Source organism: Ambystoma mexicanum, chromosome 6p (assembly GCF_040938575.1).
Source record: "Ambystoma mexicanum isolate Mex_15411 chromosome 6p, UKY_AmexF1_1, whole genome shotgun sequence".
Taxonomy (NCBI): Eukaryota; Metazoa; Chordata; class Amphibia; order Caudata; family Ambystomatidae; genus Ambystoma; species Ambystoma mexicanum.
This window is the reverse complement of record NC_090935.1, coordinates 1,013,579,996-1,013,607,830: the sequence shown is the minus strand read 5'-3', so window position 1 is coordinate 1,013,607,830 and position 27,835 is coordinate 1,013,579,996. Positions and strand designations below refer to the sequence as shown.

The following is a 27,835-nucleotide window of genomic DNA, read 5'->3' as shown; positions in this document are numbered from 1 at the left end:
ACAATGTTTCACAGGGACCCAGTGCAGGTCCCGCCTGGGAACATTTGCATAAACCAGAGATGGAGCGATCAGCTCCATTCTGTGCGATCTGCATTGCAGAAGATTGGACAGGGCGCATCCACTCAGGAGGCTGTTACAATAGTCAAGGCAGGAATTCCCAAGGGCTGAGGCCAGAACACACATTAATATGCGACACAAATGGTCGGATGTGATGAAGCAACTTGTTGATCAGGCCACAAGAGGACCGGATCTGGGAGACATGCTGGTTCATTGTCAATTCGGCATCCAATGCGACACAGAGGCTCTTTACCTTCTTGGTCACTGGGATGATAATATTTAGGGATGATATTAGAAATGCAAAAACTGTTATACGCCAAAGGCAATATTTTAAGTTTAGGGCCACAATCAGCAATTCTGTCTTTTTGGAGTGGAGAGCCGAGGAATTGGTTGCCATTCAGTCATGGATGGCGGAACAGATGGTGTCAAGTTTCAGCGAGTCCTGTGCATACAGGACCGGGAGCTTCATGGCGACCTGGGTGTCATCACCGTAGTTGGTATAGAGGACACCCAAGCCATCTAGAAGTCTCAAAAAAGGGAATAATATAAACATTAAACAGAGAAGGCGCAATGCCCCCCCCCCCCGAGAGATGCCACATGTAATGGGTGCTGGAGTAGAGCAGGCATCGCTGGTGGCCACTCTGGCGTTACGAGGGCCAAGAAAAGAAGCAACCAACTGTGAGGCCGGGCTCGAACAGCCCACTATGGATTGCAACAGGTCAACCAATAGACCATGATCGACCAGATCAAAGACGGCAGATAGATTAAGAAGCATCTGGACCTCCGGCTGCCTGTAATCAACAATATTCAAGAGACTTGATTTAAGATCCAGCATGGCAGTCTCCGTGCCGTGTCTTGCTCTGAAGCCTGACTGACTTTGTTCCAAGGGTATCCAGACATTGTTTCAAAAACAGTTTCGAATGACAAAAGTTTAGAAAAAAAATGCATTTTTTTTGGTAGGTAAAGGGTTTTTTTTTTACTGAAATGGGTGTTAACAGGGAAAAAACGGGGCTGTGGGTGTCCCTCCCCATTAAAAAAATAAATAAATAAAATGCATTTTGCGACGCATTTTTATTCAACACTTTGACATTCCAAACTATGTCATTCGAAGCTATCACTGGGAACCGTTCCAAGACTATTGTTCTGTTCAATGAAGCTCTGGAATTGTTAATATGCAACCTTGTCCAGAATCTTAAGAACGAACGGGACATTGGTTATGGGGCGATAGTTGACTATGGACACAGGATCAAGGTTATTTTTCTTCAAAAGTAGGGTCATCCATGCCTCCTTTGAGAGTGACTGGTACAGAACCCTCAGCAAATGAGAAGTTAACTAATTGTGTCACCCAAGGACTCAGCACATCCATGCAACCAATAAAGAGTCCAGATGGACAAACATCGCAGCATGAGGTAGGTTTCATATTGGTGACAATCTGAGAAATGTCAGTCTCAGTGTAAACTGAAATATGGGTTTATAAGAAGCTAGGGGACAGTTAGATTTAAAAGACTCATTCAAGGTATCCTTTGCGATAGTGTAAATTCCTAATATTCTGGATGGAATTTTGGTGGGCTACAACTTTATCAGCAAAGAAATTGTGAATTTTCAGACACCAATCAGAGTTCTTCACCGGTCCAGCCAAGGTGCATGGCTTCCCTTTAAATTGCATCAGGAGAGCAAACCGCTCCTTCGAGCTGGATTTAGCTCGCATAATCCTGGAGTTACAATGAGAAGATTTTGCTTGAGTAATAGCATTCTTGAACTGTTTCACCAGTAACCTATAGGCAGCCATGGTTTCTGGCGTAGGATTTTTATGCCAGTCATGTTCTGCTGAACTCTATCCAGGAAACTTACCCTGGGTGGGTTTCTTTGACTGCTATACTGTGCAATATAGGCCTTTTTGTCCCCCCACTAACCAGGAAATTCAAACCTAGGTGTGTTTCCTTGACTATTATACTGCAGTGTAGGCCTTCTTCCCACTATCCAGGAAACTCAAACCTAGGTGTATTCGCACTGACCGCTACATCTTGATACCTAGGCCATCTCCCACTATCCGGGAGACTCAAATCCGGGGCCACCTTACCCGACTACTATAGTATTTAACCTAAGCCTTCTGCAACGATCCGGGAAATCATACATGTATTTCTCGCTAACTACCACACTCGACACCAGACCCACTACCAAAAAAAACCCACACAAAACAGAAAATACTAGATTATACCTGGATCACCGCCTAAAAATAATCTGAAACTCAGGTCCTCTCACCCCATCCTAACCACACGACCACCAACTATGTTGCTCTCACTGCAACGCCTACAGACTCGCACCCCTCCTTTAGGCCAACAGGAAAGAGGAACACCAAAACCCACAACCCTAGAATCATATCTAGCCTGGGACTCCTCCCCCCACATCCCTTAGCTGGCTCCCTACTAGGGAACAGCTCCCCCTACGCCTTGAGCAGGACTTCCTTAAATTCCAGAAGCTCCTCAAGACCTTCCTCTTTACCTCCTCCTTCCGATCTTCTCTCCTCCGAAAATATCACAGTTGCTGCGATTGGTATCCTAGGCCCTTGTACATCCTCAGGGACCCTGACCTCGCACACCCAATCGCCCCAGCTTCTCAATCTTAGCACTTGTTTGGCACTCCCTCCGCCTTAGAGGCTCACACTTACACCAAACACAGCTCCTGGTGTGTACCACTCTCACCATGCACTTCATCTGTTGCTCAGTTACGAACAGGGACACTCCAGCACCTACCCCCTCTTCCCTTTTCATTGCTGCACTTGCGCGTTCTGAATTAATCAGAGGGCATAGTAGGTTTGTCCTTTTCACCCTCCTCCATTGTGTATTCAATATGCATCACTCCCTTGTTCCCTCCCTCGCCCTGGGGATGCTTTCCAACAGTATGTACTTGCTGTATAAGCGAATAATAAAATAATCCCCGAGTCAATATTATTGTAGGATAAGGCACCCCAGTCAATCCCCCACCAGCATCTCCCCACCATCACCACTGAATTACTACCCATGTATCAAGTCACAAGAGTACTGAGATTACATTGTTATATCTATAATCACAACGTGAGGAAGTTAAGAACCGCCACAACCCAAACCCTGCAGGCTCCTGCATGTGGGCTACCGCCCCTGTGACCTACACTCAAGCTTCCAAACCAACTTACTCCTGAGGACAACAAGATGCCAAGACACAGAATAGGATAATGCCAAAGAAAAACATAACAAGGAATAAAGCAAAATGGACCCACACCACGTCCTTCTTCCAGTAGACATTGCCACAAATGCAGAACACACACCCACATACACAGTGGACAAAAGAACAAACATGAGGAGCAAAAAATGCCCATATCTAACATGCTATGTCGCAACTGACCACCCACCAGAACATCTCAACACCACCAACCTTGATGAACGCGCCAAAAACATATGGAACCACGCAGAAAAAGAAGAGAAAACGCCCAGAAGGAAAAAGAACAAAACTGACGCCCTCCCTCCATATATCACAAAAACATGAGGACATCTTCCACTACCAGTAAATATATAGAAGGGGAAGCAGCATAACAATAACGAGCCAAAGCTGATATTAAAAACTAAACTACACCACACCGAAAGGATGCACTGCAACCTAATCAATGCAAGATCAATGTCCAAACTTGCCACAGAGATCTATGACCTACTGTGTGACTGAGGTATCCACATCCTATTCGTCACAGAAAGATGGCTAGATGAGAAAATTAAAAAAAAGATAGTTTTTAAAAACTATGCAGTCTTGGGCTCCTTCCCGAATTGCACAAGTGTGGCACTGGGTGAAGGGGGTGGCTCCCGAGTCTGGGGGTTTAAACAGAAGCCAGTCTTCTGGTTCTTTCCTTACTATACTGTGTGGGATGTATTTACCCATGCATCCGAGCCATACCTCAAAACTGTGCAGTACTGACATGGAAAACATCATGATGGCCAGAGCTTCCCAGAAAATGCACAGGGAAATGCATGAAGAATAGGCTGCCACTCATTTTTGCCGATGTTATGGGCACAGAAGGAAACTGCCTAAAACCACCATTGGACTACCCGCACAGTAGTCTGAAACCATTGGGAATGGCAATGCTGATTGCCAAATGCAACCTAGAATTGTGGGGAATTCATTTTCTTAAATCCCAAAAATGGGTGCAGTACCAGTACTCACCACTATCCAAAAGCCGGCAGTTTAAAACCACCCTGTGTTTCTCTGAAGGCAAGTCAAAATGCCTATTTTCAAACATTGCAATATGTGCAAAATATTTACTGAACACCAGCAGACATTCGGCAGAATGGAGTTTTGTGTGCCTACAAAATCTGGGAAATGAAGATCATAAGACAAGGTTTATAACAAGACTGGCTGAGCTGTGGATTGCAGCAGTTTAAGTTGCACTGGATTTAAAGACACTAAAATCGAAAATGTTTAGATTAAATGAGTGACCTATGTTGGTATCACATGCCTTTGTAACTGTTGAAATGTCATAGTTTTGCACTTAGACTCAGCATCCTAGCTGCATGTGTAAAATTGCAAGTTAAGTTAAAAAGCAACAAAAAACCTGCCAGTTAGCTGAAGGTCTGGCTTAAGGAACTTGATTTTGCTTGGCAGCTACCCCCATCAGGAGTGAAACTTGAGTCACCACTGTGTTCCCAGGCCAACCTTCCTTTTGCTGCCCACACTAAGGATATGCCATCTATCTGATAATTGAATTACCTGTGCTCTGCAGGAGAGTGAACAAAGCCCTCTTCACTCAGGCAAAGGTTTTATTACGCAGTCGTAAAATGTAGCTTCCTCTTGGCAGGAGCTGGGAGGGGCACTGCCTGTGAGAGCAAGCTGGCTTGGCAGAACTGGATTAACCAGTATTTCTACCTTGTGCTGAGAGAAAACCACACCCCTTTGGAGCCAGAACATAACTCTAAAAAGATGAATAACTCATAGAGCGGACATGTGAAAATTTTATAAATGATACCATAATTCTTGTGATTTTTCTGCCCACAGTTTAAGAGGATATTAGAACCGGTGGTATGTTCAGGGGGGTGTCAGCGGAAAAGTGGGGATAACTCTAAATGTATGCATGTTAAAAATCTGAAACTTCATCAGTGAATGTCCGTACTCCCTGCGCACATGTATGTAAAGTTGGGTCAATGTCAGAAATTGCAAAATCAGTTAAAAAGTGAAATATGTGCCATTTCTGAATGCAAGCTCCCAGGAAGAGCAGAGTTTGAACAGGGGATACCTCCTGTAATGCATGATGGGTGCATATGATTTTAAAACAATATGTACCTCTGCAAACATGTATTTGTTTCAAATCTAGATTTGTGTGTAAGTTGACAGGAGGAGTGGACTTTCTGCAGGCTGTAAAATGACATCACTCTGACTCACAGTTCATTCCCCAATCAAATGATAAATGGAAGTTTGACCAATTAGAAGCTGAGAGAGAGGTAGGGTCAGTGATGCTAGAACACACCCACATTCTAAACACATAAAAGCAGACAGACAGGACAGATAGGGACCTTCAATTCCATTTGCTGCAACGCGCTCTGCCGGAAAAATCCATACTTACCTCCATCAAACCTCCAGAGAGCTAAACTAGAGACTTCAATTTATCCAGAACTAGAGACCCAGACCAGAGAACCAGAGAGAGCTGACCCAGATCACTGTGAAGTGCAGAGACCAGAGGCCAGTCTAAAACCCTGACCAGATCCGTGATGAGGCCCATTTCACTCAAGAATATAGTGTGAGTACATAGTAAAACTGTGTAGAACCCATCTCTTAGTTAAAATAATATAATTCAATCCATTTTAACCTAAGTAGAACTGCAGCTTAGCAATTGTGTTATCCTGCCATCATTTTTAAAGCTAAAAAAGTGTGCGTTTAAAATTTCAAATCTGAAAAACGACCTTTATTCAATCGTTCATATCTCCGCAACCGTTTGTGCTAGAGATTTGCAGTAACTTTCATTTTGAAGCTGAGATCCTAGGCTTTCCTAGAACCCCAAAACGATAGAGATAGTCCTTGTGGTTCCTCTGTAATAGCGCTCGGCGCATCCGCGAATTTTACCGCGATTTGCAAATTTCTTCACATGTAAAAACTGCTGCTGCTTGCCTTCCATTTGCCAGAAATTCGTTTAACCTGCTAACTATCCCTGCATCATTGCTAGTGTGAGCCTGGACTAATATTAACTAGATACCACTCACCCTGAACCTCTGAAAGGGAATTAAAAAGCATTTCCAGCATATTTCTCATCCATTGCTAGCACATATCAAAGCATTTGGGCCTGTGTTTTCAAAACTCCTATCTGTGTTTTCAAACTTCTGTAGTCTAAGCTTGCCGGGGTGAACTGAATCACATTTGATTGCATTTCTGAGAACTGTGTTTCTCCTTCCATTTCCTTGCCTTGCATCAAGGGGGGGAGGGGATTGCCAGAGAAAAGTGATTACATTGTTTGGTTGAAATCATATTGAGTATTTTCTGTACTGCATTCATTGAATATTGCATCCACCTGAGCTTACATAAAGCATCCTCTACCACATTATACTTTTGTCCCTATTTACCAGTGTGCTATCTCATCCATTTCATGTCAACTCATTAGTGATTATAAAGAAGTGTGCTAGTGCCAGATTCTCCGTTGTTGATCTTTATCATATCAGATTAAGTGTGCTATTCAATTATTAATTTATTATAAAGTGGGATATATATATCTATTGTTTAATTTATCAAATAAACCTTTTAACTTGCAAAACAGAACTACTTCTTGGCTCAGTGGGGTCAGGGGGATTCCAAGAGAGGGGTGTTATATAGGGGTAGTCATCCAGAACGCATGAACTGGACATAAAGATATATCAATAAGGGTTTTCATTCAGTATTCTAGACTAGGCGTTAACTTAGCTGTAGTGCTGAATTGAATCCTCTTACAACTGGTATTGTTCTAGTCTGCTCAAATCGTTGTTTCTGGTGTGCGCTGGACACCAGCGATGCAGATACCTAGGAGAGTGGAGGATGATACAGCAGGGTTTAAATGGGAGGCGTGCAAGCAGCTAGAATCAGTGTAGTTTGATGCAGGCCGGAGTGAGGTGGTACAATCTGCAGGGTCCTTTGATGAGATGTGCTGCCACATGGAGAAGCTACTCACAGAAATGAGGGTGGTCTTCAGGAGTTCTTACAGAAGAACACGAAACACCATCCAGGTGGGAGAGGCTGAGGGGGTTGACAGTGGATCTGAAGCTGCTTGCTGGAAGGAAGGGCTGGATTTTCTTCAGGAGGGATGGTGGTTACCATGCCGCTTGCATCTTTTTAGCTATGTGGGTCTTGAAGGTAGGCCTCCATCGCCGTAGAATTTAAAACATGGGGCACAGGTGGTCAGCTAGTGTGAAAGTCATTGAGGTTGATAGAAAAGACCAAAGTCTGAATGTTCAGTGTTGTTGGTGAGAAGTAGAAATTCTATGTTTATGTGGGCTGGGTTTCAAGGAAGCAACGCACATCCAAAACTGGATTAATGTGAGGCAGGCCTTGCGTCTGTAGAGGTCTTAGAGGGCGGAGATCTCGAGAGGAAGAGCTGGGCGTCGATTAGTATACTGGTGGTTGTGGATGCTGTGCAGGGTCAGAAGGTTTCAAAGCAGTTCCATGCATGGGTAGAGGATTGATACTTGCAGAACAGGTGATGGGTAGAATAGGTGATCTGGATAATCTGATGGTGGTTAGTGAGGTAGGTCTTGAACCACTGAAGGACAGTCTCACTGTTTTGCATGTGGTGATGCAGGCGGTCAGTGAGAGCTAGGTGGTCTATGGCCGAAAAGTCAAGGAGAGCCAGGAGGCAGGGATGTCCATCATAGGGGGCATGCATAGTTGAGAACTTGGATGCTACATTATGTCTGAATTCGGATTGGTAGGACTGTAGGAGGTTGTTGGTGTCATTTCTTTGGTTAAGTGGAGTAGCTAATGCTTTCTCAAGGATCTTGCCTAAGACGTGGCCTTTACGCAAGGTAAGGTAACAGTACGGTCTTCCATGGCGAGCATTTTGAATGTGATCCAGTGTGTAGCACCTTCGAGCTATGAGACGTGTTGCATATGAGTTCTGGCAGTTGTATGTGGTGACATATCTTGCTGATTTTAGTTTGATGAATAAAGATTTGATGGTGGTGGCTTTTTTTTTTTTTTCCCCCCGATGGAGTGTGGCACAGTTGGGATGATGTAGTGCTTGACGGCCTTAAAGACCGCTCTGCTTTCTTTCTCAGTTTTGGCTAGGATGGGCTTGTAATAGGTGGCCTCAGCAGCGATGATCAGTTTTCTATGGATTGAACAGAGTTAAATCTGTAGTGCAAAGTCAAACGCTATGTGGGATCAGCCCCACGACTTTTTTTGTTTTCTAATGGTTCTTTTATGGAGGTCGAGTTCTTGAGTGTGTCAGGGTTGTGAATCATTGCCATCTGGCAAGGGTGTAAAAGCCCAAGTTTTTTGATTTTTATTTTAAAATTACTAGTGGAAAAGCCTGTTTAAAAGGAAGACATTTTCAGAGTGTAAATATATTATGCGATGTATTTTAACATTTTAGGTTTATAGAAAAAAAAAATAAGTTGTTGTAAAGGATCATGCTCCTTTTACGTGGAGGAGTAGTAACAAAGTCTCACAGAATCTGTTGAAAGTTCAACACAGTACATACGGCCAATTGTTGTGTCTGCTCCGCATTGCCTTGGTTTCCACTTACAGGGTTTGGACTCAAATGTTGAGGGATGCCAGAGTAATACAATACACGTGCCACATGATTTGAAGTAGACATGAGATCATAAACTTAAGTAAATTGAAGTCAAAGTTTAAAATGATCATGAAGAATATTAGCGATATAATACATACCAAGAAAGCTTACAATAAATCTTACAATAATTAAAAAGTAATAATCAATTTAATTTCTGTTCATATGTTTATGTATATATTTTCTTAGTGTATGCAACTTGAAGTATGCTGTTTAAGTGGTATCCCCGTCTTAGGCCTTTTCGGTAGCTAATTGTAGGTTATCATTGTTGAAATACACATTGTTTGCCTGAAAGATGAACCTGAAACCCTTTTATTGTAAGCATAAGGCAACAGCTCCCTCAAACGGTGGTAACAGTGAAGCGGACAGGCAAACATAGATTATATAGAATATGATATGATGTGGGTAATCGCTTTCAGAAATTATGGCTTGCTGACCATCCCCTGCAAAAACTCAATGGTAAAAGCCTAGTTTACACCTGTGGCCTGTTGTATCAGTATCCTGACCTACAGTGTCTGCTCCCCAGTGGCACAGCACAGATTTTAGTAGAACAGGTGCCCTCCAATAGCTGCAGTAACAGCCAAGTCACTGCAGCACAGGGGCTGAAGATCTGCACCCCTGCTCCCAAAACCACATAACTATGAGAGTTACTAGCTTGGTGGCAGTTAAAAACATTGACAATAAGCCAAACTGCAGTTTCAGGTATAGTGGCTAGTATCACTCATTCTTATTAAACCCACATCAAATTGGTATCATAAATGTGCCAACAGTGTAAATGCTATGTTTATTCTGTTCAGATACCTCAGCCCTGCCAGCTTGGAGGACAGGAGACTGAATGGCTGGGTTGCTCCTCTGATTCTTTGTGAGGTTTGGTAACACCTCCCTCTAGCAAGGCAGAGGTCTGTTGGTGAGAAAACCAGGTATACCAGAGGTCTGGGGATTGAGCTTGCAGAGCCCAAAAACCCTCTCGCCTGAATAACGGAGGATTCAGCCAAAGGCAAGTCAAACTGTAGTTTATAACAAAAAACTGTCAGGTATCATACAAGACAATAACAATTCTCCAGTACTTCTCCACTCCCCAAGACGCACTCCACGGTTTTGACCTCAAATGGCATTGTCACTTGGGCCCTACCCCAAAAACCTAGCCCTGATTCTATTAGGGTGTGTCCGTGTAATGCTGTGCAGGACTGCGAGTGTGCTTCTTGACTAACGCTGCTACGTCGTGATGTCACTATTGACGTCTGCCCAGTGTTTTCTTGACATTTAATTGATGCAGTCCATTATATAGTGTTCCGATCCATGATCCCCATCGTATCCCCTGGATCTGGAAGAAGATGCACTAGATATGGTTGGAATAGCTGTCTGAGGGGATACCTCTCTGCATACGTGCCAGTCAGTGGTGCACTTGGGGATTGACCAAAAAAAGTGAGCGACTGCGAGCGTTCTTGACTCTTCAGCCCGTCATGCTCATGGGGGTGAGGAGGGGCATTCCTGGTACCCTCTCTTCAAGTCACTTCTATCTCAAAATGACTGCCCTAACACCAGGGTGCTGCATACCAAAAGGGCCACTGAAAAGGGAGGAGGGGCAGAGTTAGTGTAGACAGAGGGAGCTCCGGATAGTTGGAAGAAGGCTCCACCACCTTGATTTCATTTGATCCCCATCTTTCTTTCCTGTCCTTCCACTTCCTTTAGCACAAAGCACTTTTTGGGAGGATACCAGAAGGCAAAGACCACATTCTCAAGAGCAGGAATTGGACCATTTAAAGCAGGCTTGAATTAGTTCAATCAGTTGTGGATGTCTGCCTTTAAAAGAAGGGTTCTTCCACTCCTTGTTAGATTCCCTTTTGGACAAACACTGAAGGATGAATTCATCATACCTCTGTTGGGAGAGCCGACTCCCCACAGCCCTCTACCAGAGGTGAAGTCTAAGAGTACAAGGCAGATGCAACCTCTGCTCCTTAACCATCCCCAGGGCACATTGTCGGCGACCTACAGTTAGAGCAAAATCTGACTCTCTGCCAGCCACACTCTTATCCAGGAACTCACAGTGCTGAAGGATGCCCTGCCAGTGTGTGCCAGCCTCCTCCGTGTTGGGAACCTGAGAACAAGGACTCATCTTTTCCTTGAGTCACTAGACTCATAGCAACCCGAGACAAGACAGGCAGAATCCCTGTCATTCTGCCACCTTACTGAGGTGAAGCGATTCAAGCCTTTTCAACCAAGTCAAATCACCAGTACCCTGCAGAGATGCCTTTGACACGCGACTGAACTTTGAGCCGCTGTACAGCACCCTCAAACCATTTCACTCTCACCACACCAGCTGATCACAATGAAGCCTTGACTGAAACGTTAAGCCAATTGATAGACCCACAACCTTCGAACCATCGAAACCTCACACTGAACAATCCCTAATGGCTGCAACTTTCCATTCCTTTCTTTCGCCTCCTCAAGACAAACGTGAGTTGAATATAGTGAAATGCACTGAAAGTAACTCATGGTAACCTAGCATTTACTCTGTACTGAGCAGCGTCAATGGATAATAGAGTATGGAGGAAACACGAAGGAAATTGGGAAAAATTCCCAACTTGATTTACAACCATGGAATCGTATGTGTTATTCTGAAAAAACTATTAAGCATCTTTTGTATGCATAATTCAAGAGTGGATTTGACGAGCCATACGTCTTCGCCGCTTACGGCTTCCGCTGGCGAATTTGCTTGGCACATCTGGGAGTTTTGAAAATTAGCATTTCAACATGGGGGAGGATTCTTAACTTTACAGAATACATCAACAAGCACATCATTTGCTTTGCCGCGGAAGCCGCCTTAACCTCAAGAAGAGGTCTTTCTTGCTGCTTGCACTGCTCTGGTGAAATATTATGAATGTTGCTCTAGTTCACCACCTTCTCTTTACAGAGATAGAACTGTATCGCAGCTTGGCAACGATTGACCTTGCTGCCAGGGATCCATGTGCCAGGGATCCATGTGGCCACAACATGGAGGAAAGATGGAAACTACACATCTGAACAGTGATTCCAATTTTAATGGCACCAATACAGTTTTTTCCCCTCACCGCTAATAACAAATGTTTCATTCTTTACTTCGATCATTGAGATGGGAGTCTGCATCTTCTTTATTTCTTGGTTTGCCAAAACATAGGAATCTTCCACCACTGCGGGGCTATGTGACCCAGTCCCATGCAACCCGCTATTATTCCGATCCATTCCTCACAGAATACGCTCCATTGTGCAAGTCAGATCGTCCAGGTTGGCCCCAATACTGTCAATTTCAGCTCGGGGCTCAAGAAACATTGGGATTTCACAAGGCCCTGCTCCGTTGTGCTGTTCCAGACACTGGTGCCCAAAAAGTAGGAGGGAGCTTTGTGGTTACAATATTTTTAAACTTCCACGACCTTCAAAATTAAGCTCATCCTTGTGCCCACATTGAAACAGAATAGCACGATTAACGCAGGCCACAAAAGGTACAAAGCAAGGGTGTGGCACTAGTAGTTGTGTAATGTTAACACCCTGCAGCGTGTCTGGGTTGATAGGGGGCGAAACTGTGCCCGTCCGTTCTGAATGAAAGGAACATCAGAAAAAGCTGGCAGACGCTGAAAAAAACACTAAACGGTTGCCATCCAAAGTAATTTACGCAGGGGCGCATCACTTGACACGACCCAAGGCCTGTGGCAGTAACAATGTGCATAACACACCAGCACCTCTTAGTGATCACTGGTTTATGTTGTCCATATTTTGGCTCACACAAGTGGACTGAGAAACAAAAGTGATGAATACCCAGGGATCACAACATGTAACTGATTTGAGGAAGCCGGGTTTTAACCTGTGGGCCATTCTGGATACAAATTCTACTATCTGGCATCAGTTCCATGTGCAAACGTTCATTGCTATATCTGGAGAAAGTGGCAGCAGTCCCACCAACATAGGCACTGGTTCATGAACGACATTTTCTTTTTTCTAAACCGAGGATAGGATCCAACAAAGGTTAACTTTCATTTCCACTCTGCTGGGCTATTGGAATGGGATTTAAATGCCCCCGTTTTGTGGATGGTGCAAGGTAGACCATGGCTCTGCATTATTCTTAAGGTTGGAATGAGCGGGTAAAATAACTCGCTGCCCTTTGTTAAAAAATGGCAGGGAGTGACTTGTGTGTGGCTAACTGCTTGCAACTTGAACTTGTACATCCTGAAGAATGAATGGTGGCAGGACAGTGCTAGGATCAGTAGGTAAAGGCCAAGAGTTCTGCAATCATCCACCGCGTTAGGAAATTCTGGCTCCGCCTCCCTTTCCAGCCCACAGTCTGCAAAGCAGATGAGGGGCAGGGGGAAGAGAAGGGGAACATGACTAGTTTGAAGTGGCGCCCGCCAGGGAACGAAGAGAGAAAGTGCCGATTGCCATGATCAGGGGATGGGATGCGAAGAGGCCGACCAGACAAGATGTAGGAAATAGATAAGGGGGAGGGAAAGTTGATTACCTAATGGGTATTCGTTACTGTAAAAATACAAATAAAAAGTGTTTAAAAAAAATAAATAACGAGTCTGCAAAGGAACATGTTCAGCCCGATCTCATCAAGGCTCAATGCTGCAGAAAGGCATCAGACCAGTTTAATCCACCTCAACCCTTCAGGTCGAGCAGGTACGAAATGTGCCTCAAGAGCCAGGGGTTTTATGCCAACCCCCCACTGACAACATATCACAGTTACCGCATAGCAAGAGCAACACCACCAGAGTGCCACCTCTCCAGGAACAGTGGCCAGAGGAAACCAGCGACACAGCAAAGGAAACCAATGGGCACTACGGCGACATTGCACAAGCAGGAATTCAGTGTCCCGCCACCACGCATGACACCCTCAAGATCAGAGCAGCCCCTGCACTGTTGCTGCAAAGGTAGCGCCATACCCTCCTAAAACACTGCCCCATCCCCCAATCCCGTTTGACTGCCACCACCAGAGCGATAGCACTCACTGTGGAAAGACTGGAGCATCATTGGATGCTGGTCGCTTTTGAGCATTTGGCCAGGAGCAACTGTCTACCTCAGCCACAGTTTGTTTACACATGCACAACTTCCAAGCAAGAAGAAGAGTGGTCATTGTCCTTCCAGAAGTAATGGATTTGTTGTTTCTAAGATTATACAAGATATTCTAGGTAGACATCTCTTCTCATTATGAATTAGTCTGCAACGCCACTCTGCCTGGAGATGCAGTCTTAGCCAAGTGGCAGTCACATGCAGAGAACATGGACCCATCGGAAGTGATTTCTGAAGGTTTACCAGCTACCGTGAGTAACATCTGATCAGTAAGACTCAGTCCTAGCAGTACAAGGTAATATCCTGGTGGTATTACTCCCATGAAAGCCTGAAAACGTGGCCGAGAAGAACAAGGCTGCCGAAGTTATAAGGAAGAGAAGCACATCTGTTTCACGTTTGTGGTCTGTCCACCTATTCCAAGCATACTGGGTAAAAGTATTTGAAAACATGGTCACTTATAAGTAGACCGGAGGGCAGTTTAGCCATCATGCTGGGCAGTGATCAGAAGTGGGCGGGGGGGGGGGGGGGAGTACAATCAATAATAGTTTGTAAATTTATTTTTTTTAGAAAATTTGAATGGCCCGTTTACTGATAGCAAGACCCTCGGAGGACCAAACTGTCCCTTTGGATCAGACTTCGTGCAATGACTTGGTTTAAGTATGATTCTGCACAACCAGGACTAGACAGAGATGAACTTCAGATCAATATGTGTGGCCTACATGCATATATTATTAAACAATCCTAGCCAGGTCGTTTCAGATTTGTCCACCAGTTGGTAGAGGTAGCTCTGGCCACACTACTCATGTAGTGTGAGGTTTTGGATTTGTGCGAGGATACAGAAGTACTCTGGTTTGCAGTTTCCTTCCAGAGGAGCGTTCTTGAACATGTGCCCGGCTCAAACATGGCAGTGGTCAGGCATATCACAACTGGATTACCACTTTGGTCACTCCATTCCTACCACCATCTCGGATATCTCCTCCACCACCCAACACTAACTGAAAGTCTAAATACCCACAAAGTCATTTCCTTCCTCCGCCCCCCCCCCTCCATGTGTGTCCATCTCTTCCCGAATATGGCTACAAACTGTCCCCCTCCTCTTGCAGCTCCACCCAGAGCTGGCGGGATCTTCAGTGAGTTGGAGGCCTGTGCACGGTCTACAAACTAGAAGTTGCTTTCTTGTTTGCCTGCTTCTTTGAATTGGGGCATGCAGTGGGGCATAAAATAATAATTTTTTTTTTTTTTTTTTTATTGTAATTTTTTTAGTTTTAAATCAAACTTTTATCACAACATTTTCCTTTACATTTGTTTAAAATCTTTTAAGAAATCAGCTGTTACATTTCACTCTTCGTCACCCAGGTTTAAGTTTCATTTGCCAAACAATCATCTAGAAAGTTTATTGTCGAGCAAGTTAGATGTATCGAACTTCCACCTAATATTCTTTGCCACCAATCGTCCATGTTATCATTTTTTGGCGCAAATTTCCCAAGATGGAGTTTTCTCCTAAGCTTAAGCTCTGGGCATACTGTTATAAGATGTTTAGGTGTTTCAGTGTGTATCTTACAAAATCTGCATGCGTCATCTTGTGTTTTTACCATGTGACGTGCCACGAGCATTTGATTTGTTTTTATAGCATTTAATCTTAATTTCAAGAAGCCGTTCCGATGGTGTCTCGAGGGGAATCTCTGCAAATATTTGGGCACGTTATTTAGTTTGTTAACTGACTTTTATCCAAGGTGGATGGGAGATCTTTTAGTTTTTCTATATTTTTTATCCACAGCCATTGTTGTAATTTTTTCTTTGCTATTTGTGGCTGATCGAGAAGTGTTTTGAGTGTAATGTCAGTTGCATTCAAAATTTTCTCGAGCTTATGTGCCCATTTCTCAAGTAAATTGCTGGTCTTCGAATTTCCAGATGTCATTAGTATTTTGTATGCAGGTTCAGGGTTTATGATCCGCATTTTCCTTAACATTGCGAGAGATTTCCATATTACACAGCCATGCAGTTCTTCTAAGGCAAGTTCATGTCTTATTGCGATAGTTGGGATGTAATTAGGTAAGCTTAACACTTTCCGCCAAAAAATGCCCTCCAGTTTTGTCCAAATTTCATAATCCAAGTTCCATATGGTTTCCGACCCATATGTAATTCCTGGAATTACTTTTTGAGTATAAAATTGTCGTACTGGAAGCAGACTGAACTTTCCATACAAGCTATTAATTTTTGCTCCTTGCAGAGAGAATGTTTTCATACGTTGTATCAGGTGTGCAACCCAATTGTTTTCACAAATTGACGTATTAATTAATACTCCTAAGTATCGAATTTCTTTAACAACTTCTATATTGTCGTCGTCAATCCTCCATGTAAAATCTCGATTTTTCTTTCCTTTGACTGGTCCAAATTTCATTATTTTGGTCTTGTTTACGTTTATTTTTAGTTCATTTTTCTTCATATAGTGATGTAGACCCTGAAGTAGATGTTGTAGCCCTATTTGTGTTTGATCCAGAAGGACTAGGTCATCTGCATAGGTTATACACCAGATTTGTTGACCATTTATTTTCGGTGAGAAGCGATGGATCTTACTCAGTGCATTCGGAATGTCAGCGATAAACAATTTAAATAGGACTGCAGCCAACGGACATCCTTGTTTCACCCCTCTGGTGGTATTTATGGCTTCGGTTAGATCTCCTTTACCGTTTAATCTTACTCGAATCGAGGTTTTCGTATGAAAAGCCATTATTGGGTGCAAAATGTTGGTTGGACATCCCCAATTTACAAGTTTTCTCCACAGAAGATCTCGATTAACTGTGTCGAAAGCCTGTTGCATATCTACAAATGATATGTATAAATTAGTTTTTTTTGCCATGGTTTCTAGTTTTAGTAGATTTATTATGGTCAGATTAATATCTGTCCCCACTCCTTTTGTGAACCCAGTTTGACGGTGATCCATTATACCTTTCTTAGTGGCCCATATAGTGATCTTTTGTTGTAGGAATGTTGCCATTATTTTCCCCATTGTGTCAAGAAGGGCGATGGGTCGATAATTTGCTGGATCAGCACGATCTCCCTTCTTGAACACTGGTACCACGATAGCTTCTGTCCAAGATTCCGGTAGTCGTTTCTGCTTTGCAATTCTTTCAAACAGAATCGCAATAAAGCTTGCCCATTCAGTTTTCTGAGATTTTAATTGTACATTGGATACACCGTCAGGACCTGCTGCTCTTGAGTTTTTTAAATTGCAGATTGCAATTTGAATAGCTTCTGTAGTTTCAGCTACATTCCAGTTGGTTGGTTCACAACTCACATCACATGCTAAAACTTGTTTTGTTTGATTAAATACGCCTGTAAAGTGTTGGTGCCATGCTCTCTCAGACACTCCGTTTGCAAGCATATCAGTTTGGTGTGCATTGTTATTGTTTAGAATTCGCCAGATCTCGCGCGTGTTATTAGATTGAATCAAGGATATCATTTGTTGTCCTCGTTCTTGATCTCTTATTATGGCAAATGATTTATGCCAATTACGATATGTCTGACGCCTTTGTTTTATTTGATGATAGGTATGTGTACCCCAGTGACGCTTCAATTTTCGTATGTCCTTGTTGAGTTTTTTTTTTTGGCTTTTGACCAAATTGCTCCATTCGTGCTTGTGTATTTGTTTGTTGTTTGAGAAACTTTGGCTGCTCCTTTGTTGGTAAGGCAACAACGACGTGTAGTTGATTGAATCCTTGTCTTTGTTTGGTCTTACTCGAAATTCCTTAGTGAGGTTCTTTATCTGCTGTTCATTTATGCAAAGCCGGTTGCGTCCTTGATTTATTTCCACCGGTTGATTATACGTGACTGCTTCCTTTTTACGATGTATTGGCCAAGACATTTTTAGAATGTTATGGTCACTCCGCTCTGTTTCAATAATATTTAAATTTAAGATCTTTATCCAAACATTTCTGGATGTCCAAATGTAATCTAGTATTTTTTTGTATCCAAAGTTTCTCCAAGTGAACAAAGGAGGGGTGTCTCCTGGTATATGTCCATTTACTAGATCGCAATCTCTCGCTTCCATTTCATGATCCCAGCGCACTCTTCTTTCACTAGAGGTTCGTTTTTCTTTTATATTTGATGTTATGAGTTTCCTTTCTGTATTGAACCATGATAGGTTCATGTCTCCACATATGATTATTGATAAATCTTGATATTTCTTTTGATTTTTGTCAATTATCGATGTTACTGTTTGGATGAACAGTTCGGTTGAGATCTTTGTTGGATTCCAGTAAAGGTTGATTAAAAGTATGTATTTAACCTCCGTTTCTTGGCTAGTTGATCTCCGCATTAATGTAGCTTGTACGAAACTATTTGGATTGTTAGTTTCACATATTTCCCATCCTAATCCATGTTTGACCATGGTTATTAGTCCAGACTGCGGGCGTCCTCGAGCATTTTTTTCAGCTGGATTTAGCAGAGTGAGATAACCGTCCTTTACCGGCGAACTACACAACCATGTTTCTTGTAAACAAATTAGAAAATTATCCGTCAAATCGACTGGAAATTCTTCAAAGAGGTGCTGAAAACCTCGTGTGTTCCATGAGATTAAAGTTACAACCTCCTCACGCCCATTTTCCTCTACCTATTGTTTTCTTGACTTATGATCCGCCTCATTTTTTTTCACATTTTTCACCTGACAGATTTTCATCTGGTTTCTCATGATATCACGACGTTGTTCCTTAGCCTCAATTTCTGATTTTCTGGTATTTGAACTTCTAGGGGGTTGGGAAATGGATTCTTCCTCATCTGTGATTTCAAATCCCATGAACAATAATTCGTCTTTGGCTCCCATGAGTGTTTTCCTTACGGCATTCGAGTTGATGTGTAGCAGTACTAGATCTCCTCGTTCTTCTGAGAGGTATTCAACGATTCTTATGTCATATGTTGTAATAGTTCTTAGGATAGGGACTGAATGTAATAGTCTCATAACATTCCCTCTGTTTAGGTTTACATCGTTTTCTTCCTGAAAAATATTTTCAATCCTTATTTTTCCTAGTTTTTCTTTCTGTCTAGTTTGTTGTTGACTTTCTTCAGAACGCAATTTAATCTGTGATTGTGCAAGTGTTAACTTTGGATTTAGAGAGGCTTGATTTTTTGTCTCCGTGATATCATTTTTACCACTCTCTTTCTCATGTTGTTTATTTTTATTTTCCATTACGATCAGTTTTTCTCTAGCCGCTTTTATGTTTGTTGTTGTTGCTCTTTGATTCTCGAAGTGTCCTTTTTGAAATCCATTGCGAGATTCTTTCAAAGCTAACTCGCTAGTTTCGTCCACATCGGAATCAGCCGTTTGTTCCTCAACAAAATTGTCAGTATAAGTTGACAAATCACATAGGTCTACTGAGGATTCTATCGATTGCACAGAAGCGTTATCAGAGTCTATTCTCATTCTTTTTTTCAAATTTGGTGGGATAGGGTTGTCTGTTATCCCCGTTATTTTTATCAAGGGTTTTTCCTTTTCTTGTTTATTGATTGAAACCGATTTTTCTCTTGCAAAAAGACTTTGTTTTGCTGGTGTGGGTAAATTTCGAATAAACTTTCTTGAACCAGAGGAATTTTTTTTCTTTTTTATTACATCCAGGTTTTTTTTTTTATCCGTTTTTTTTCTATGCGAATTTAGGTTTTCCAAATTTGATTGGTCAGCCTTTGCTTCGTGCGTAATGGTTTTTGCTGCTCCTCCAAATATGCCATAAGTTGTTTTTTTGTTTGTTGCATTTTGCAGGTACGTAGATGACCCAGCTTGAGCGTCTTCTGCTGGTTCACTTTGAAGGTCTCTTGCAGACAGGTTGTCTGTAGACTTTGTTTGTACTTCTTTAAGCAGTGTACTGCAGTTCTCCATAATTGATTGTTTTTCTTTATTTGCTGGATATTTATTTATTTGATTTAGTGCAGTTTTTTCCTGCGATAGGTCTTTTTGCTCGATATTTATTACTTCTTTGTTGTTTTGTATTGTAAACCTGTTAGGACTCCTGTCTCCACACGTCTGAATAGGCGTTCTTACTTCAAGGTCTGTCATGCCGGCCGCATTTTCCATCTCTCTATCTTGTGTACTTGATTCTTGCCTCATACTTTCCCTCAGAAATTTCATTAGGCGGCTTTTTTCCATGCAATCATTTTTAATCTGTGTACTTAATTCAGTGTGACGTGACCAGGTTCTGGAAGCTTCATTGCCTATTTGATGAGATAGCTCCCTATTAGCGGTTTCCAATCTATTGATCTTGTCATTTAACTGACTTAATAGTGCATTGTTATTTTGAAGTTCGTCATGAAGTGATTCATATAATTTAATGAAGGGAATTAGAGCCAACGAGGTGGCAGCGAGGACATTATTATGTATTTGAATGGCAGCCGCCGTTGATATATTGGTTTTTGTCGCAGCCTCATTTTCCAGATCTTGATTAGAAGGCTCTTGCTCTTCGGGCTCCCTTTCCATTCCGACTTTGTGTCTTGCGGTGTTTGAAGCTGATGTCCCTGGATTCGTATTTTCAACTTGTGTTATTCCAGGCGTTGAACAACTTGACATCAAATGTGAGGAGTTATTTTGGCGGTTTTTTTTCCTTTGCTGATCATGTAACTTGCTGCTTGAACAAAGTGAGGAATTTTCCAGTGGATGATTTTTTTTTGGCGTTTGCCTTCCGGTGAGCGACGCACTTTGTTCTATTTGAGTATGGTTTTTAGGAGACAATTCAATAGTTATGTTATTTTTGTTCTTGTCGATCATTTCAATAGGTCCCGTTGTATCACGTCTGTCTTTGTTTTTATATTTATCTGTGAAGCTTTCAGTAAGTTTATGCCTCATGGCTTCAACATCTGCTTTTAAACGTTCCGTTAGGCGTGCTTCTCGACCTGCAAAGTCAAAACTAGGGGTCTGTTTTGGCGTATTTTTCTGCCAACTTTCATTATTATATTGAGCATAGGTTTGTTTGTGTAATGTTGGTAGCCCTGGTTGTGAGTTGAATTCCATATTCTCTTCCATGACCCTTGATTTTTTGGCCATGTCCTTTTTTTCCTTTCCTTTATCCGATCCAAATGAGTTATTGAGCTCACAAAGTCCCAGTTTCTCTGAGATCTTAGTTGTTTGCGCTTTTCCATCTACTGCATCATTTTTCTTGTGGTCTGAGGGATGATAAACAAAGCGCATGAGACTCTCTTCGCCTGACCGCTCTGGGACTGCTAGTTGTAGCAGTTCGTGATCGGTCACGTCGAAGGGGGAATCAAACATTAGTGTATTGATTTCAATCGGGTGGACAGATACTACTCCATCTTGGATTTCTTTTTCAAGGGCATTTTCACCATTCAGATTGGTTTTTTCTATGCGTTGGTTTAGATCATCAATATTTTCGCACTCGAGCATTATAGTATCTTTATTGGTCATGTTTATTCCACTGGTATTGATGTTGCAATTTGCCTCAAGAATGTAATTAGCGCCAGTAGATGTTTTCGCTTGTGTGAGGTGTCCATTTCCCACCATGACCTCTCTTTGTATGTTTGTAGTGGAACGACTAGCTAAATATTTGGTGATTATTTGCGCAAGCGGGGACACAGAAAAAGATTCATTATTTGAGTATTTTGAGTTAGCGCTTGTTGATGTCCTAGGCACCTCCTGTGCCACACAAATCTTGTTTGTCATTTGCTGTTCTGAACTCGACCAATTATAACCCTCCAAACCATGTGGTTTGGTACATGTTTTCTCACTCATAGTTTCAGTATTTTCAATATGCCGTGTGCAAAGCTTTTGCTTGGAGCGTGTTTGTGGTCCCACCTCCACCATTTCGTTTCCTTCTTACCTGACTCGTCTGCTGGCCTCTTTGCTGACTGTAGGCTTTTCTTGCCTTATGCCGGAGTCGCCGAACAGCCTAACAGTACAGCACCAGCCCTTCTGCCACCAGGGCTTACGCCGCGAGGGTGAAAGCAAGTGTGTTTTGTTCTTATTTCCTGTCACGTGACACCTCACGTGACCAACGAGGCTCCGCCCCCTCCTGGGAACGAAGCACGACGCTGCAAGGATTGTGAACAGCTGAAGGTGGAGAGATTCGCCTTCCACCACGCGAGTCTCTAGGTTTGCCAAAAAAAAGTCCTCAGCAACTGTAGTATAAAAATAATAATATATAATATAAATATAATAATAATAACTATCAAATGAAGGCGTGTCAGAAGGTGGATTTTCCATCAAGCTAATTCATTGATGCGACAGGGATTTGCCGCAATTGAAAGGAGGAAATCTGATCAGTGAAGCAGGAACTACACTTGCTTTCTGAAACAAGGTGCACCTTCCTCACAACTTTCATTTGGTTGAGAAGCTAATCCACGAAGAAACAATGATCCGTTTTCTTTATTTGTGCGGTCGGAGATACCAAAGCGAGGTTTGTATTCCGATATCAGATTGGGCACTCAAACTACGCGGCATCTTTTGTGCTGGGCTCGAAGCTGCAGAGTTCTCGTGCGATTCCTACTGTTATGTCTGGTTTGGCACTTTGCATTATGGAATTGAGTGGTACATTTCCCACCGACTCCGTTTGCGAGTAACCCCCAAACTGCTGCAGCGGATGTTTGCCCACACATCCCTTTAAGGGGAGTTGCTGAGTGTTAAGGATACTCCCTTGCGAGGCAGATGCAAGATGGGAAACGAAAACAGAAGGAGATTTCACGGATTGGGGCAGAAACTGCAAATAAATGCAATGTGGTAATACATTTCTGTGAGGAAGCACACCAAAATATTTGCAATTACGGAGGACTGCCCGTTTGCAAACATGGTTGACAGTTGTAGACCTGATCCATCCCCATGAAGGTGTGCACGCACAAGCGTAAAACGTTCAATGTTGTGTGGAAATGGCGGTGTATACGTTTGGACCCTCAACAGTCTCTACCTGTGTTTGTTTCACCCATCAATGAATCGTTTTTATTTTTCAAAATTGTATTTTCTATGATTTAATTCTGCCAAGTGTTCGTGTGTTGTCCCTGCCTTACTATGTGGGCCTGTGTTGATTTCCTGCCATTGGGTTAGTCCACTCTGTCCCCTTGCACCTTTGGCAAGTGTGGAGGTTTGTAGATTTCCTGCAGCCCTGGGAAAGACTACTAAAGTACCCCTGTTAAGCCTGTACCCAGCACAGCTATCCGAATTCCAGAGCCAACAATCTGGCCTGACCTTTTCACCCACTTGTCCTACTCTATAATATCCATCCCCACTGTGTTCTGTCCTCCTGGGCCCTGCAAAATAAGTTCCACGTGTATCCATTATGGGGTGGGTGGCTCTGGAAAGACACTTGTCCTATGCCCTGTAACTACCTCAGAATGTGTGCCCATCTGCCCTGCAATCCCGTCTCCCCTTCCCCGAGAACCACAGAGAAATGTGTTCGCTCACTTACCATACCCCATGTGACCCTCTCCTGCCGGCCACTAAGCCCTGCAAACAGCCAAAAAACGATTCCACAGGTTTTCCGGGGTGGGGGGGACTGACTCTGGAGTGCGTGGGAGCGAAAGCCTTATTTAGCCTGTGGAGAAAAGACAGGGCCCCTTTTTTTTGGTTGCTGGCGATGGTGTGCCGACTGGGTAGAGTGGAGGTAAGAAGAGCTCAGGAGGCACCTTAAACAGGTATCCCCCCCCCCGCCCCTTATTTCCTCCCCCAACCTGCTCTACTTTTCCGCCAGTTGCGCTCCTGGACAAAAGTTAACAAAGCTGCATGCATTATTCGAAATTGCTTTTGGTGTGAACCTGTAATCAGTACGAGTACTCGGGCCCATCATGCCCGTACCTGGCTGATGCCTCTGCAACAGCCAAAACTATGGACTTGATCAATGCTCGCTTCAATGATATTGACATGCGTTGATCTCATTGGTTACACACAGCGCTACTATTTGCATTTCAAGTCAGCAATGATATTACCTACATGTAATTGATGTACCATGGATCTGCTTTTGTATGAAATGTTGATCTGTTCTTGGCCTCATTTACACATTAACAAACTATAGTTCCCCAAGTACACAAAAAGTCAGGGTTTGCACAGAACTTGGTCACAGCAAACGAGGAGCGATTCCAGTGGTATTGAAACTTGGCTGAGCCCCCCCCCCCCCAGTAAAAAATATTGTGATGGGCCACACAGATGACATATTTGCTATATTTTCTATTAGAACTAGTCACAGTAATTCCTTTTTTAAGAGCCTTGTGCCCGCCCTCAGGGCATCCTTCAGGCCCCCCAGAGGGGGCCAAGGGGAGGGGGCCCACAGTTTTAAGACCACTACAGTATAGAGAGCCCAGGCCTTGCATTCAACCCTGCAACATCTCGTATATTCTATGGGCAGGTAGTGAAGTGCTTATTCCGCACATGCTTAGAGCTCCAACTGCTTATGGCGTCTGTATCTCATGTACCGGTCTTTAAAACGTATGTGCTAAAAAAAAAGGCAATTTATGGAACAGGATTGGAAAGGTAAATGATAATGGAGCCTATGACACGAAGGCTTGTGTTCTTAAAGGGAACTCCAGTAAAGTCTCGCTGGGATGGGGTTCCATCCCCTTTTGCCAAAAGACGTAGTAAATACTAGCAAGTTACAAAGCTCAGTGATCGAAGCTACTTGCTATGGATTGAGGGCGGTGCCCCAATAAGATATGACGTAGATGGTGGGGATGCAGACACATGGTAAACATGACCACCCTCCCAGGCGTTGATATTTTCCCAGGTTCTGTTCTTTGTTCCAGGCGAAGCAACTGTGTAATACACAAACCCTGAGCGCATTATAGTTGTAATACATAAAATAACCCAAAATGCACTTAAAACCCTGTAAAATTATGTTTTTTTTGTCAATTACAAATCAAATCCAAAGGGTGAATGCTCAGTGATGAAGACTACTTCAGTCACGTGGCGCCATCATTTACTGAAAACCTCTCAGTACATGTTAATGTCAATCACTGCAGATTCCCACTGAGCAGCAGAACCTGGGAACAATCGGTGCAGGTTGACAACACGCACTGGTAACAATGGGCCTCATTACGAGTAGGGCGGTAAGGGATACCGGGCACCGGTAAGGAGACTGGTGCCGGTAATCCCTTACCGTCCTACTACGAGTTCCCTTAGCGGGTCCTTCCTTTAACACCTGGTCTGACCAGGCGTTATGGACGGGACCCGTTAAGGGAAATCAGAGCCAATTTGCCATACCGTTATTAGCACCTTCCCCATTCCCATTGAGCCCTTTGGGGGCTCAAATGGGAACGGGAATGGCTTTTTCAATGGGGATTTAGCGGTCCCGCAAAGGTCGGACTACACCGATAGTACCCATTGAACGAGACGGGTGCCGGACACGTTACTGGTGGCAGTCATGGCGCAAATAGCGCCATAACTACCACCAATCTCGTAATGAGGCCCAATGTCTCAGCAGCGTAAAATAGGCCCAAAATGTGATTATGTGCACCAAGGAAAACAGTCTTTTTTTGCATTGTAGATGTCGTCCACTGTTTGTTAAGCCATGTACCCTTATGGTATATGCTGCCACTGTTTCTCTGGCTTTCGCTCCCTCTGCCCACCTCGTTCGCTCTTGTCAGGGGTGGCAACACATGCGGTAACATTTCACTGGCTTAAATTGATGACGTATAACTCATTTTGAACCCACAGGCTAATCAAAGCAGTTGGCAGCACACACACACACACAACTAAAATGATACAAATCTGGGGCACACGCTTCCGACAACGTGTCAAATTGCATCCACATCTACGATAGGGAAGTAGCAGTTCAACAGTGTTTGATGGGACCTAAATGGTAACCTGATTCACAGAACGTTTTCCTATGGGGTTGTGCCATTATAAAACGCTTCTCTGAATCAGGCCTTAAAATGTTCTACCTGGATTATTTCATGTGCGGTCTCTAAAACGTTTTGAAGCTTAGATCAGCACATGTAGGAACGACAATAAAGCAGAACTGCACACAAACCCATGCATTGTGGAAAGTAGACCCGGTGGGTGTCCCTTTACTAACTAAAAGTGCTCGAGACTAATACAACAACAACTACCACTACCCCGTCCCTCTTCCTATCAAAGCGGCTGGTAGTAACATATCTGCAAGCAGCCAACTGTACTAGAAGCGGTGGTAACCTACGTGGAAAACAGCCTTCGTTTACGTACCAGAAACCAGCAGACCCACAACTGCACACTTGCCTCTAACAAAGCAGCGCGTTTCATACGCACGAAAAACTAAAGAATGGATGAAACGTAAACAAACGCTGCCGCGGCGCAGAATAGATTCCAAACTGGAAAGGGACGTGGTTTGTGGCCTGAACAAACCCTATCGTGTGCGCGCTAGAACGCCTGGCTGCCGTCTGTTTGGCCACTGACAGGTGTCACTGTGGCAGCGTGCTGACCACAGACTGCCCCGTTACTACAGAGCCTTTCACCAAAAATGCCCATAAGGTAGATGGAGAGAAAATAAAACTAGATGCAACGTGTTACGCTGCAGCAAACACCCAACATGACGTGTACAAATCAAAGTACAGAAAAAGCGAGGTATTCTGGCAAGTGTTACTGGAAAGTTTGTTTTCCTAATAGTGGACGCCTAAATCAAACGCAGCCCCGATTTAAAGTTGTATTGCATTTTGCAGAAAAAGAAACGATTCACTTGGAAGGAAATCGTGCGCGACGAGTGACTCGGTGAACCAAAACAAAGAACACTTTACTCGGGAAGTGCCAACTGCAGAAAACAACCGTGGTCGCAAAAAGGCAGAGTACGTAAAATGTTGGCCGTAAGCGAGCCCGCGACTCTTCTCAACACTCTGGTCTCAGTCGCAGCAGCACTGAGCAGGACCTTGTCGTGAAGGAATACCAACCTATACGTGGGTGCTAACCTGGACAGCAGGAACACTTTTCTAGTGGATTTGCAAGGGACGCGCATTGACCTGCGTTGGCAGCACATATCCGCAAGGGCAACGAAAGGGTATTGTTGTGGTATGGACTGCTTGCTTCAGGCATCATAAAGACATGGCCATTCAGCAACTGGAGCCACAGGTGTACAACACTCCGCCTCTACGCTTCCTTTGCAAGGACACAAACAGGTCGCTGCGCGCATGCGGGACACAGAGCGCTGATATGAACTACCCTCAGGTGCACAAACGTGGTTCTGCAAGATTGTGTACAGGTGTTCCCTACAGCGGTACACAGGTGGGCGGGGGATCACATCACCTCCCTCGGCGGTGCTGCCAGTCAGGCAGACTCCTACCTGGATCTGGAGGGGCACCAGCCGCACTTTGCACCTCTCTCCCACCAAGAAGCCCTTTGGTAAATCAATGTATTGGCCCCACTCGTCGGCGAAGAGCTGCACCACAAATTTTCGGTGCATGTCGATCTGGTCGCCGTAGAGGCTGAGGAACTTCTGGATCAACACCTCATACCCGGAGCCGTGCGGCACTGCGGAGGGCCGGGCGAAGACGGAGAAGCAGAAGAGCACAGGCACGCTGCCGTTCACCTGAGCCGCGGCGGCGCTGTAAACCGCCTGCTCCGCCATGTTCACGCTTCAAATCCTCGGGTTTTTTCACTTACTAAGATTGCCTCCAAGCTCCTCCTCTTCATGGGAGGGAGGGACGGAGGGAGGTTTATCAACAGGCGACGCGAGCGCAGACTGGCTGTTGGACATACCAGGAAGACAGACCGTAAAGAGGGAGTGCACATCTGCTGCCGCTGACAGGCAGCGAGCTGGGCAGCTGGCCAGGACAAGTTCAGCAGAGACCCACAATGGTCAGGTCGCCAGGGGTCGCACCTGAGGTCTCCCTTGCTAACCCTCTGGTCTCCCTTGCTGAAAGTTTTTTTTATTTTATTTTAGATAGAAGCTCCTGGGCTGGGACCAGCACAATGTGGCTCTTTGTTTGTTTCTGGAGTGGCTGGCATAAGACACAAGTGTACCCTTTTGAGCCATGACCCTAAATAAGAAAGAATAGGAATAACAAATAATTTCTATTTCTGGAATT

General features: G+C 43.8%; 1 protein-coding gene across 1 annotated transcript in view; it reads right to left on the bottom strand.

Moving 5' to 3' along the window:
* The window catches only part of ISOC1 (isochorismatase domain containing 1), a 147,615-nt gene extending 120,174 nt beyond the window's left edge, over positions 1 to 27,441 (bottom strand). Inside the window, exon 1 of the mRNA XM_069625624.1 lies at positions 27,091 to 27,441. Within this exon, the coding sequence (XP_069481725.1) occupies positions 27,091 to 27,375 (285 nt within the window). The 5' untranslated portion in view covers positions 27,376 to 27,441. The remainder of the gene's footprint in view (positions 1 to 27,090) is intronic.
* Between the last annotated feature and the right edge of the window lie 394 nt (positions 27,442 to 27,835).